The sequence below is a fragment of the Amia ocellicauda genome, chromosome 5, assembly GCF_036373705.1.
Source record: "Amia ocellicauda isolate fAmiCal2 chromosome 5, fAmiCal2.hap1, whole genome shotgun sequence".
Taxonomy (NCBI): domain Eukaryota; kingdom Metazoa; phylum Chordata; class Actinopteri; order Amiiformes; family Amiidae; genus Amia; species Amia ocellicauda.
In genome coordinates this window covers 13,727,491-13,742,160 of record NC_089854.1, presented here as the reverse complement: position 1 = coordinate 13,742,160, position 14,670 = coordinate 13,727,491, and the positions used below count along the sequence as shown (strand labels likewise).

The 14,670-nt window shown below is 37.9% G+C and overlaps 1 protein-coding gene across 1 annotated transcript in view; it reads right to left on the bottom strand.

The window, feature by feature from the left end:
- Positions 1–225: 225 nt before the first annotated feature.
- Positions 226–14,670, bottom strand: part of gipr (gastric inhibitory polypeptide receptor) — a 55,433-nt gene continuing 40,988 nt past the window's right edge. Inside the window, exons 4-14 of the mRNA XM_066703929.1 lie at positions 14,493–14,600; positions 14,134–14,255; positions 13,456–13,562; positions 12,909–13,062; positions 12,453–12,612; positions 12,048–12,108; positions 11,768–11,837; positions 10,626–10,714; positions 9,578–9,716; positions 8,507–8,548; positions 226–7,955 (exon numbers count right to left, since the gene is read on the bottom strand). Coding sequence (XP_066560026.1) covers positions 7,593–7,955; positions 8,507–8,548; positions 9,578–9,716; positions 10,626–10,714; positions 11,768–11,837; positions 12,048–12,108; positions 12,453–12,612; positions 12,909–13,062; positions 13,456–13,562; positions 14,134–14,255; positions 14,493–14,600 — 1,415 coding nt within the window. The 3' untranslated portion in view covers positions 226–7,592. The remainder of the gene's footprint in view (positions 7,956–8,506; positions 8,549–9,577; positions 9,717–10,625; positions 10,715–11,767; positions 11,838–12,047; positions 12,109–12,452; positions 12,613–12,908; positions 13,063–13,455; positions 13,563–14,133; positions 14,256–14,492; positions 14,601–14,670) is intronic.

Below are 14,670 nucleotides of genomic sequence, written 5' to 3'. Positions count from 1 at the left end.
AGACACCTGCTGCCAACCTGACCAGACTGACCTAAACTGCAGAGAAGAGGAGAATAGGGGTAATATCCAGGGGTTAAATTGGGATTTGTTATGTGGGGAGGCTCTGTGGTTTCAGGCTTTCGAGGGGTGCACATGTGTATGCAAAGCCTACAAAATCTTATCAATTGACAAACTGTAAAATATAAAAAATTGAGAGAGCCCTCTGCTATGAACACTAAATGCTGATCAAAATCATTGTAGATGCTGGCAGTGTGCAAAGCTACATCTGATGACAATAAAATCTTTCTGTAGGCCTGTGCCCTCTCCTTTGTGTATAGGAATGATGTAACCATTAAAGGAGAGAATATAAATACAAAATATTAAGAGTAGAACAGTCTTTTTATTAGGAAAATTAAACTGGAATTGAGTTATATCCTACAGCATTACAATACATAAGTTTTACACAGTTCCATCAAAGGGAGCCCAACAAATTCCATAACTTCAAAATGTGCTCAACTCATTACATTTAAGTCCATCATAGAGAACACAAAATTTAGCCTATGACATAAAAATCCACAAAACTCTTATCAGTATGACCAGTTAATTAATCAGATCCCAGATGGGCTGATATTAGGAAGCCATATCGTTTGAATACACCAACTGGCGGACTGGGACTAAAAAGTGGTCCGGTATCCGGTCCGCAACACACCAAACAGTCCGCCCCTGACACCATATGGTAAGAAACGGACTCAAACAGCAGGCGTGTAGGCGCTAGAACATGCTAGTAAGCGAGCGTACCTGAGAACAAATGAAAAGTGTTCAGAAGACCTAGGGGTCCAGTTTCAAATTTCGTGATTCATTTTCATGAATAAAAACATTTCGAAAGCATAGGCTTTTGTTTCACAAATCTCACCCTGTGGCAACAAACAGGGAGCCTACTGTACGTTAAGTAGTGACTCAGTAGAGACTAATGCAGACCTAGCCTACCTTTTGAAGTAGTCTATAAGCTTCCTCCTCTTTGCCTCTTCTACCTCCGAAAACTTTGAGATCGGATCATCGGTAGGAAACGAGCTTGCGACTTACAGTCTTGTATAAGGGGTATCTAGTAGTGAAGAGTATGCAGAAGAGGAACTGTGACAGTACTTTCCTGTCTCAATGTTATGGCCATTACCGATTTCCTGACCAGCCTCAGTTTCGAATCAGCTGTACAAATTGGTCAGCAGGCTGCTCCTGCTGCTGCAACATTTTCAGCCATCACAAGTCCTTTCCTGGCAGAAGGGAAAACAGAATCTCCCCCAAAATCTGGTCAGGCACAGGCTAACATCAGTGAGGCTTCAGTGTGTGGCCTGTAGTTCAGAACACATTTATGAGTGATTGACATAGGATCAGTTACCGTGTGAGAGAAGATGTTAGGGCACTACCGCTACTCACCGTAGTGGAATGGAAGAGCTATCCAAACTGTCTGGATTTGCAATTTAGATAGCTAGAATTCCTCCCTGCCCAATATTAACTACCCTCTATGTGGCTTGGAATAACTATCTGAATGTGGATGTCTTGCTCATAACAAGTTTCTGGAGAAACGTAAATGAAAATGGTGATGATACTGAAACACATACATGAGTAAAAACAAGCCAATGCTTTGTCTTTTTTAAATCACAAATCAAATCTTTATATATTTATTTGCAGTAATATTCAATCTGTTAACAAAAAGTACATAAATAAATGTACATCTTTAATGCAACATTTAATATATATGGCAATAACAGAAGAAATGTTGGCAGAATATAATCCACATCAGACCAATGATCAATCTGAATCTGAAACAATCTGAATAGGCATTCCTTTAAAAAATAGAGGGATTTTTTTAAATAGGAAATATATTGTATATTTAATTATTTAACTGTGTACATCTAATTAAAGAGTATATACATCTATCAGAAATACACAATTCACCCTGGACACCTTTTGATTGACATAATGCAGCCTAATGTAGAGCATATATAAACACAAAAAAGTGCAAAATAACACAAAAGCTTTAATGAAAACTAACACCAACTTAGCACAACAATAACAGAAAGTTTAGTTACTGCATATTCCGAAGTCTGGAAGGTAGTGTGCAATTGAAAAAAATCTATTTTTATTTACTTATTTTTTGCTTCTAACACCTACTTCTTGGCGTACCATTATGATTTTGAGTTATTTTTAAAGCAAGGTATGACAGTAAAAATATGTGAAGTTTTTAGTGTAAAATTATTTTTTATGTATTTATTTTTGTCTATGCAGCGCAGTTTTAAGTGAAAGATATGCAAGTCTTATATGCAACATGCAGATAGTGGCTATTCAAATACATTAACTTCAATTCAGGGGCAACTTTAAGAACCCAGAAATAAAGAAACAAATTGAGAAAATGCTACAGTAGTTAACCATTTTTGGTTCAAATTATTTTGCTTTGAAATATTTTTTAAGAAACAAACTTATATACTTAATACAATTGCGAAATATCATTATCTAAAAGATAATCATCTGTAAATTGCATTAATTTTTATATAGCTTACATATATTTCTAATTGATAGGTAATATAATTATATGACATTTTGTAGTATGTTTTACTGTATTTGCTGTGATATGAGCTATAGGCATATTTGTACAATGTATACATTTTTTGTTTTGCTTCATTACTATAACAGATTACTATCAGACGAAGTTACTTAAAATATGAATGTTCTACAACAATTTAAACCACGTTACAATAGTAGTTTTACAGAACCCACCTATGTATATGTATCTGGATGTATATGAACCTTTACAATATTCCACTACTTTATCTACCATTATTCATTTCAGGATTCTCATTATCCTGCATCCAGTTTCAGATGAGCATTCCACTGGAGATATTAAGATACAAGACTTGTGTTTCTTTAAAGTGCAGTTTAAAAGAAAACAGGCATTTGCATTGTAAACAGTAGATTTGATGGCTTACTCATCTTAAATATTACTATTAATACTTGTACGTCCACGGTGTAATGTTTAACCTTGTGAAAAGCATACACGTACAAAAAGCAAACAAACAATAAAACGATTTATTCCACAAACTTTAATCCTCTCCACACTATTATGGGAAACCCATAAGGAGTGGTTCAGGGCTACAGCAATCTTATAAGACATGTACTTGCATATGCCAAAGACAACAACTAAAAGTAAACCACCTGCCGGTGTTTACCGCGGTGCTGAAGATCGCAATATATATGTGATTTTTATAAATACATTACTCACCCTGAGACTGGCGTGATTGGTTGAAACTGCAGGGAAAAGGGCGGGCAGAATAATAGTGTATTATGATTTGTTGAGGGAAGACAATACTAGCCTATTCAATTAACAACAGCCAATTAGCGCTGTGGTTGCTGGCAGGAGCGAGAAGAAGAAAAGATATCGCTCAAATACAGTTGGCTCCAACATGGAAAATAGGCAGAAGGGAAAATTTGACTTTTTCCCTAACAGTTCTACTACAAAAAAAAAAAAAAAATTGTGAGGAGAGCATCAATAAAACCGATAACAACGTAATTGGTGTGCAGTCAAAGTAACGACGGATGGCGCTGCTGCCCTCTTGTTAGCGGAGGTGAATGTCAATGTATCATTACACAATTAAACCGTGAACAGCATTGTCAACACTATAGATATAGAATTCTATATTGATGCTTTTGCAATGCCAATGCTTTATTAAATAATTGCATTCATTGTTTTAACAAATACAATGTAAATCTATGATGCATAATAAAGCTGTAACTTAAATGATTGGACATTTTGTAAATAAAAACTACAAAAAAGTCAAGTCATCCAATGACATTAATTAGTGCAGGGTTAGTGAAAGGCGTTCTTTGATCACATGTGTTTGACATCAGCAAGCTGTGGAATACACAAACGCGGCCACTGTGTATTGTCTGATTTATTCTGCACTGTGCTGAGGTGTGGTTTGTGTTTATTCCATGTTGCAAAGGGGCGTTTTGAGTAGGCTAAATAACTAATGCTCTTCTCACAGACAAGTTTGAGTAGTTGCCTATAGTGTAGGCTAATCTGTTTTTTCTCATCATTATGGCCATGGTTCGTGTGTGTGGTTGGTGTATGTGTATTATACGACTGTCTATTATTAAGCTTCTCCCTGCAAAATACATAAACCAATTGATAAAGCAACTAAAAATTAAAAATGGCGTCATGATTTCACTTTCATGCAGCACCCCCCCAACTCAAATTAAAACATCTTCCCGCACTTATGGGTGAGAGGACAACAATGCAAATTGGAGCCATATATATGTCCAGCAATAACATATGGCACATTTACACTGCCATCCGGATCAGCATTGGATCAGGATCAGAAATTGCACTGTAAACGCTCGGTGATCGGATCAAATGTTTCTCTCAGGGAGATGGTACAGATCCGGATCAATGCATCGGTTGCATTTGATCCTGGCAGTGTAAACGCTCGACCGGCTCAAGTTCCAGCATGCACAGCGGCGGCGTGTGTTTTAGAGACGTGGGGGGGGCAGACAAACAGCCTTCACATCAGTGGAGCAGATAGCAGAACACGTCCCTGCTGCCCGTATTATTAATACAGTATTGATAAAACTAACACTAAATGGCTTGTTATTTTATGTTAGTAAAAATATGTAATTGTATTTTTATTTCCAATGCGTCGGTTGTGAGAAAACATGCAAGTGCGTTGGTTGTACTTGTTATAATAATTCGTCACGAGATAAATACAAGTTTTGATACAGCCCTATGTTCTAAACGACTAATTTAATATATAAATATAATTAAGTCTGATGTGACATGCTAATGCGGCACCATTTTAAAGGCAGGCGGCAGACCTGCATCACTGCAGCAGAAGAGACCCTTCCCTACTTCCCTTATTACATATACAATATTGTTAAAATTAACACTGAATGGCTTGTTACTTTATCTTATTAAAAAATATAGAATTGTATTTTAATTTAAAATGCGAAAAAGTAACTTATTTTATGTTTGCAAAACATGACTATATGTATTTAAAATGCTTCGGTTGCGAAACATATGCAAGTTCATTGGTTGTGCAACGAGAACAAATGACAGTTTAAAGGACAAATTTAATAGATGCATATAATTCAGTTTTGACTTATGTGCTAGTGCGCATGCGAGGACCCCCGTGGCGGCTGAAAGTTGATCCTGTTCAAATGGCAGTGTAAACGCAACACCACTGATCGTGATCAAATGCATTTGATCTGGATCAGAAATGGCAGTGTAAATGTGCCCTTGTAGTTAGTTCTCTCCAGTAGATTAATGGTTGTACTGGATTGTACTAATGTGTCACCCAGCATATGAGGTGAATGTTTACTGGATTCCCACTTCAGCAGAAAACAAATGTTGCATGCTGCTCTCTTTTAAATCACGTAGAAAAAAAGAGAAATATATCAGATCAAATTTAAATAATAGTAATAATAATAAAAATGTTTTGCTGCACAACTAACTTTCTTAACTTTTAGTGCTTTTATTTTTAAATCAGATGTAGAAATTATTTATATCTGCTTCTTTACTAGAGAGGGCCCTTGTGACAGTCCTATCATAACAGAGAGAATGCACTACTCTTGAACAGGTCTTCATATTTGCATAATAATATCACAGTAAAGTCAAGTAAGCCTTTTATATATATTTAATGATAGTTTTTCACTACTGTGCTTTTCAGATAAGATTGATTGTAGAACAACTGGTAACACAGGGTAACACTATGATTTAACTGATGGGTGGCAATAGGGAATGCCATGGCATGCTTTGCAGAGTCAAACACACAACATGCCATCTTGTGAAAATCTATAAACCGGCGATGGTGTAATCTGCCAGGCTACAATTAAACCAGCTCAAGCGCAATTTTGTTCACTTGGCATCATCTGTTATAAGAATAGAATGTGAACAGCTTAAGCATGTGGTCATGTTTTCACCCTTTATTCCCACAACCTTATCGTTGCAGACCTTTACGGAGTGAGCCATGGGAGGGTAAACTCAGAGGAGTTGTTTGATTTTGGAATAAATAAAGGCAAAGGATCACTTAGTGGTTGCTAGTGGAAGAGTGACTATTTATATAAAACCTTCTGTATTTACATCGCTTTCACAGTGAAAAAGATTCCTCAGGGATTGATGAAGTAATCTGTTCCATCTCCGTACATGAAGGGACTGGTGGATATTCTCTCCACCCCCCCCAATAAAATCTAGCTTTTGCACATGCATCGTGGGTATATCAAGTCTCTGTTAAATGTCTTGACCATAGAGATGTATGATTAGACCCATTGTAGTACCTTTGAGCTGGAATAGGTTAACAAACCATATTCTTCATGTATGCAATTTTTGGAGACAGCAGAATTTTGTAATAAGAAAGGAAAAACAATTTAACTATAAAGCTACTCATCTCTCAGTCACTGTACAGTCACACTTAACACAGTTTAATTTAGGCTACTATTTTTTCAGAACAACACAGTGAAATAATTAAGGAACGATTTCAAAATAACATGGTTTGGGAGTGGGTGGGGGTGTGCTGACACTGCCATTGATGACCCTGCTCCTCACCAAGAAGAGTTTTAAATCACTCGCTAAATTCACTCTCGCCATTTTGGAAGCGAGTTACACGTATTTTTTAAGGTAAATAATCTTATAACATTCATGAATTTATTACTTACATTATATATAAGGCTAATATGTTTAGTTTTTTTTTCTCCTACACTTATTTATCATTTTTTATCTTGCTGGCTTCCATTGGAACGTACCTGCTTTTATAACATGTATTCCTATGGAGAAATGGGTTTCGTTTTACACTGGTTTAGCTAGCACAGTCAATTTCAGGATCACATCTACCGTGTAAAGTGAGACCTCCTTGTACTGTGTAATAATGTAGCCTTAGCCTTTTGTAACCTTTATCCCCTAACCACCACCCCCCCACACACACTCCCCCAAATAAATATATAAGCAAAGTAAAAATACTTGCATGGGTCAAAGGTTAAAAATGGACAACCCTTTTTTTCAGACCACTCTTCTCTTGGGTTGCAAAGGAAAAGGTCTAGTCAACATCCTTACAATTGTCCTGTAGGATCCAGGCCATGTTTATGTTTGGTATTCCAGTCAGTAAGAAACTGGGAAGTGTGCTTAAGAAAAGCCTTCAGAGAATGCAGGGACAATGCTGGAAAGCAATTTACTCCTTCCCCATAGGCTGCTTCTGTCAAAGTTCATTAAGAAAAAACATTGGTAGTGCTGATAGACTGTTCAAATCCCTCTTCATTTAGGTTTGTGTGTAACAAGCACTGTCACATCCTCTTCTGGCTGGCAGTGTCCAGGCATGGCGAAGTGGAACATTAAACCATTTTAAATAGGAACAGAAGCAGTGCAAGGAGGTAGCAAAAAAGAATCCCTGGCGACTCAATCCACAAAAAACAGGATCTTCGAGAAACCAAAACAAAACAAAAAACAATGTAATTCTCGTTCCTGTTGTTGTCCGGTTGTCAGTGGCACACCATGTTGGGCTGGCGGGTCTGGGGCTGACCAAAGGCAGAACACGAAATTAGCTGCTTATCGCGGAAGATGAGATCAAAATAGACGTTCAGCAGTAGCTCTCTGTGTACCTCGCCCTAATGTTCTCCTCCCTGGTACCTGGGGGAGTGCAATCCAGGCCATTTGGCAGCTTTGTGTGGGCAGAGATATAGCAGTAGGATTTGCCATTCTTCGCCCCCGGGTGTTTGTGCTGGCTGGAGCAGCTGGAGTTCTCCGAGGAGCAGTGGGAGTTGGGGCTGCAGTCCAGCAGATGCGATGTCTTCTGGAATGACGGCTTGTGGTGGCAGTGGCAGTTGCCATTCGCCTCTCCAGTGCCCCCTTGTGGTGTGTTGCTGCATGTGTGTCTGTGCTCCTCCAGCAGACTCATGCCTAACTTCCATTGCTGCCACTTCTTCTTGATCTCTGACTGCACCTGCAATGGAGAAAAGACAGGCAAAAGGAAGGATAGAAAAATAAAAAATATAAATTAAATTGGGCAGTAAATACAAATTAAATCTACATTGACTCCATGATGATAAATCACAGCAGTTTGAGATATTTCTATTATGGAAGATGTTTTTTAACATTTAGATTAAATTATTTAAGTGCAAAGCCCACTAATGCTTGTTAAAATAATACATTTAACAGAAATGTTTGTTTTTATCAGGTACATGTAAATCAAAATGGAAAATGGAGTATGACCTCCAAGAAAAACGTTAAATATTCAATCCCAGTAAGCGGACAGAATTCAGAGACTCCAGAAAACTTTAGTTTGCTTTACATGAGGGATTAGGTTCATCGTTCTTCTGCTACTGAAAAATAAAATCTCCCAGTTTATAACCCAGGCAGAAGACATCACGCAAATGAGACTGAAGGGCAGTCAGCTTACTAGTTAATATCTGCCTGGATTTTAAAGGAAACTGAAATTGAAAGCAGAACACCTTTAGGCTGTTAAGGTACAGTTTAATTGTGTAATTCCCTTACCTCCTTGTTGACAAAGCAGTATAGGATGGCAACAAGCAGGCCCTGTAAATCAAAATGTACATAAGCAAAGTTAAAGTTTGATTGTAAATTGGGATTGTGAATAATAATAATAATAATAATAATAATAATAATAATAATAATAATAATAATAATAATAATAAAAGCTATAGCATTGGGTATTGTATCTGAGCATTAGTTACTTTTACCAACACTTCTGCAAAATATTTTTTTAATGGGAAATTAAACTTCACACACCCACAGAGAGTCAGTATTATATTTCCATTCCCCCTGATGCATGGCTGCAACAATTCAGTAAGCATCATTAAAAGGAATCTATAATGCAAGCTATTAGGATGCAGTTATCGGTGCAGGCCAAGCTCTTGTAGAAATTGTACTTATGAAAAAGAAAAGCAACCAGCCGACTGCGGCCTACTGCCACTCTGCTCGCTGGTCCATGCTAACTTGCTAATTAAGTCAGAAGGTGAAAACCTTGAAATAGCCAGCATCTGCAGGTTGGCTATATAATAGAGTGTGAAACCTATACACAGGCCTGGCACCACAAGGGGGAAAAGGGGGCAATTCCCACTCAGTTGGAATATTGTGCCCCCTCCCCTCCACCCAATTTGTTGCGTTGATGAATGCGTAGTGTAGCGCCATAGAATAACATGAACTGGGATGTTTTCAGGGGCACACAGCTTACATTGTGCATGTAGCTGTGTAGCGTTGTCATAACTTGCATTTTTTCAAGACAGTTATGAATTGTCTATGTTGTAAAGTGGCCTGTATTCTTGTGGCAACACAGCCGTGAATGGCTGCAAATACATTGTGTGTAGTTGTACTATTGTACTATTATCCATTCTGTGTTACCATCGAGTGAAAATAGTTGTGCCCCCTTAGCCATTTCTGATGCCCCCTTGCCGCTGGGCCTGCCTATATAAGCACTAATGGATAAAACTTCTGTGTAATGGGATCATGATTGATTTCCTCCACTAGGAGAGGAGATACCCTCTGCTTAGGGTGCCACCCAAGTTCTATGGCCATGGGGGGGAGGGGAGACGAGACTCTGGTCACCTGGAAGGAGTTGAAAAAGACCTCGAAGAAGAACTTGACATTGCGCAGTGTTCCCTCGGCCTGTTCCTCTGTGATGAAGGCGAACACCACCTCATGAATGCCCAGCAGGGGAATAAGAGTCAGCGTGGACTTAGCCAGCCTGCCAGCAGAACCAGGACATGATCAATTCAGGCCTCCCCAGCACACAGAAGACCCTCCTCCCCATCCACCCAATCCTCTACAACAACAACCTTTGGAATCCCAGGCACACCCAGAAGATCGGTCTCATTTGTATTCTTGCCATTAAATACACAAAGCACATGATTAGAGTGAGTTTCATGATACAATCCCCTCTGGGTGTTTTGCCTGAAATAAATACAAGACCATTCATTAATTTGGAGGAAAGAATTTGAGGAAAATGAAGAGCAGAAATAGGACATTGTTTATGATAAATTACTCCTTTCTCTGTCAGGGGCATGGCTTTAGGCATGGAAAACCTGACAGTTTCTTATTTAAGTAGCGTGTATAGTTTTCAAAGACCTTGTATGCAAGCTTGTGCCAACCTTTAGTGATAGAAAACAAAGAAGATAATACATTAATTGACAAAAAAACTAAAAAAACAACAACCATCAAAACAGGCTTCTCGGGAAGGTTGTATGTTTTATTCAACACTCTTGGGTTAGTTAACAGGTTTTCAAGGTGTCTTTACTTAATATACTTTATACATAATTTAATAAACTTAATATACTTAAACTCCTCAGGCTCTCTACTTCAGATAAGATGCAAAACCAAAGCCCTGTTGTCTTTAGAGTGACTCTAGAGCAGCAGTTGTTAAATTATATTTCACGCCCTAATCTTTTTATATTCTTTAGATAAAAGTGCCAGTTAAAATAACAATGCTTTTATATTGAAAATTTACACAATGCATAAATAAATTCCTATACTCAGTAGTAAATCTAAATAACTGACCTCTCATAACAAAATGTGCAATGGTTTAATTAGGACAGTTACTGAGAAACAAAAACAAACCTTGCAAGCAACAGGAAGACAATCTGAAAACTGAACTTACCTGAATTTGTAATCCGTATACCTCATTTGATTTGCCCTCAATTTGGAGATTAGGATCATTATGATTCGAATAAATATAAAAAAATTAACCTGCATTAAGACAAAGAGTTAAAAAAAGAAAAAATAATTCAGGACAGGATGAAAACAGAAATGGTGAAATTCAATATAAAATATTTATGATGCACTTCCGTCGCACCTTAGTTGATAGTCAATTATCTACCAGTGTATAATAACTCGCCAATTTTTACAAAGATAATACAGAAACAATTGATTAAATTACTTTAAAATGTTTAACTCCCATTTCAATTTCCATATGTGTCATCGTACCCCATTTCACTTATGAAGAAGAAGAAAATAAATACATACATGTTCTCCGTTATTAAGCAGGCATAAATAGCAGAACATTATGGCATGCCAAATTATCATTTAGAGATATCTTAAATTAATTTAAAGATATCTTCAATTATTTAGAGATATCTCTAAATCATTTAAACATATCTGCAAATCATTTAAATATATCTAATTTAAAAGTACATTTAGACATATCTCTAAATTATTTGCAGATATCTTTAAATGATTCAGAGATATCTTGAAATCATTTAGAGATATCTGCAAATCATTTAGATATCTGCTAATTACTTCCCGTTTATTTGGAGATATCTCTAAATCACTTCGAGATATCTGCAAATCACGTCCTGTATGTAGCCCAGGATTATCACTTCCTGTTAACTTGTTAATTAATTTCTATGTAACTGAATGAGGAAACAGGATGTGGTAATCTCAGCCAAAATACAGGAAGTAATTTGAAGATATCTTGAAATGATTTGCAGACATCTCTAAATGATTTATAGATATCTTCAAATCATTTAGAGATATATTTAAAAAGCACCTTATTTAGATATCTCTAAATGGTTTGTAGATATCTCTAAATGATTTAGAGATATCTCTAAATGATAATTAGGCTTGCCATAGAACATAACTAATTAAGGTCTTATTTTGGTTCTGCCTGTGCTTGCTCTGAGAGATCCGTTCTGGATGCAATGTCTACTTCTAACAGGTAATGTGGCCTGTGTAGATAGATGCCAAATTGGCCTTGGACTGTCTAGTCTGTTTCAAGTTTACATGCTATATTGCAAGACTTACCAAAATAGCTAGCAAAATAGGCGAACGAATAATCCACCAGTAAGCCATGTTCTCGTTGATCTCCCAACACCTTAAAAAGCAGAGAAAATATTACTTGCTTGTAGTACTTTCTGCTTACAGTAAGTAATACATAAGTACAAGGGAACAAACAGTGTTACACTATGCCTGTTACTTAACTGCAGGACTATGGACTAGACTAGCAGTGTCACTCAACATCACATTTTATTGGACACACTCAACAGAACACAGAAATTAGTCCATCACAAAGCCACCTGCTTACTTTTTGTTTTCATAGAGGTATCGGACAACAACCCATGGGGCCACGAACAACACTGGAGTTCCTGTTGAGAAGGAGACCATTGTTCACACACTGTCGGCAAACAGTTGTACAGGGCAAAACCCTGAAAGGCTGATATTAGAAGCTCTATTCGAGTCTAAAGCAGGGCTGGGCAAAATCTGGTCATTGAAGGCTGCAGCTTTCAGTCATGTCCTTCACATTGAATACATCAAATCAAAACTGATTTGATTAAGACCAAACCTTTCCCCCCAAGATCATAAAGTGTTTGCTAAAAAATACCTTAAATTAAGCAGGACCCCTAAACAAGTGAAGCACATCTATCATCATTTCTGCCCCCCTCCCCCTGATCATTGTGTCACTGTGCCTTGCCCATTTGGGAATACTTACCCCAGCCGAGGACCAGGTATCCATAGAAGTAGCTGTTCTCAGAGAAGACCATGAGCACCAGGAGATTGTGCAGATAGAGGCCTTCCACTAACAGCCAGTAATAATTAGCACCAACACAGTACTGCATTAGAACCTGGGCCACACGACACCCAGTCAGAGCCTGTGTTTGGGGGGGACATTTTTTGAAAATTGTGAGATTCTATCCCCCGAACTTGGAAAATCCCAATACTGCCTCAGTGACTGAATGACATCAATCTCATTGATCCATTGAGACACCTCTGTGTACCTGATATGCACGGCAGCAAAAGACCAACAAACTTGCTATGCTAAGAGGCCAATCTCTTCACTCAAGGTGTTTGAAATCTCTACCAAGTCTAGAGGCAGTGATGTCACCATAAAAGGTGTATTTAACGTATTTCTAGCCCCATTACATCTGATTGGCTACATTATTGGTACCTGGTCACTCAGCAGAGTGTACACATTGTGGTTGTCCTGAAACTTTCTGGTCTCCCTCATGAGCAGGGAGTCTCGTGTCAGGATGGAAATGGCGCGGAGAATGAAGGAGGCAAAGAGATTTGTATGAATGTAGTTCCGGGTACATCTCAGTTTCCTATGACAAATCCCATAGAGCTTTCATTAAAAACGATGTAACATACAAACAGTTTCACACAGACTTCTTATTATCAGATCAAAAACACTCAACCCTGTGTCCTCAATGTCTTCAGGGTCAGCAAAGACCAGACACTTACTGATAAAATGTTACAATCTTTTATATGACTTTTCTAAGAAATGTTTTGGAATGGCACATCACAAGGTCATTAAAAAACAAAACAAACAAACAAAAAAAAAACCACTGACTTGCTTGTTGTTTCTTTTATACTAATTCCCTATCCATTTGGAGTTTTCATGAAAACAGTTTATTAATACAGAACACAGCACTCAATTAATCAGATCCTACGTGGTGGGTTATTAGACAAAATGACTCCCACACAAAAGAACGGACCTGAAGATTAGTAGAATGGCGAGTGCAAGGGTCAGACCAGCAAGGGAGAGTGAATAGCCCACAGTGTACATTACTCTGAAGTAGGCCAAGATCATCATCTGATTCTCCTGGATAAAGAAAGCAAAGAGAAATTCAAAGCCATAAGAAAAATAATTAATGAAGCAAACGTTAAAACAGGGACATCATGTAGGATAACCAAGACCCAAAACTTTAATGAAACCACATCTTGGGAACCTGGAAAAACAGCAGGTTGGATGTTTGTGTGAAACCCCTTAATTTTTGCTTTGGACCCCTCTGAGGTATTTTTTTGGTATCTCTGGGTTTTGTAGATTGAGTGACTTTGTAGAGGTAGGCCTTGTAGAGTTTCTGCAGCATTTTAGATGAATGCTCTTGCTAACCACCAATTATTTCATCACTTGCTTTTAAACCCACCCTGATATTGCACTATTGTAGGGCTACTCAAACTCCTGATCACAAATTACAAGCAACACACATTGAAAGATGGACACTTATTGGGCTTGGGTTTAGATGTCCTGGGAAATGTCAGATAAGGTTTGGTATTTTTTTCTGCTGAATTAACTAAGATGTAGAGAGTTCAATTTTGGTGTTGGCTAGGATTGTTATTATTATACGGATTCAATTTCCTTACAACTCCACACACAATCCAAAGCAATATACCTGAGCTTTCCGCTGGCTGTCATCTGAGTCACACTGGGAATGGTCTCTCCAGGTTAGACTGGTGTTGTTGTTGACCCACTCTCCATCCACCCCACACTCGCGTAACACAAAGCCATCCTTGACTGCAAGCAGAAATATGGAACAGAAACATGAAATGGCAAGCATTACGATGCAGACAATTTTTCCTCTGATATGGATTCTTGCTTTACTGTGAGGGTTAACATGCTTGTAAGTAAGATACTTCACTTTGTCATGCATGTATTGGAAAACTGAACTACAGAATTCAGGCACTGCAGGAGAATAGCACTTATGAAAGAAAGACCATTCCCGACAGGATTGCAAGATGCAGTATGCCATACCTTTATCATACCATGGGAGATACCATGGACAGGGCACTTTGACTGTTGTATTGGGCACACCATCTGTCCAGCAAGCATACATATCAAACATACGATTACAGTGCAGACCTGCAGAGATAAAAGGCAGAGACCACCAACTCTTCAGTAAAGTATTTAAAAACTTTTCAGATTTCACTTC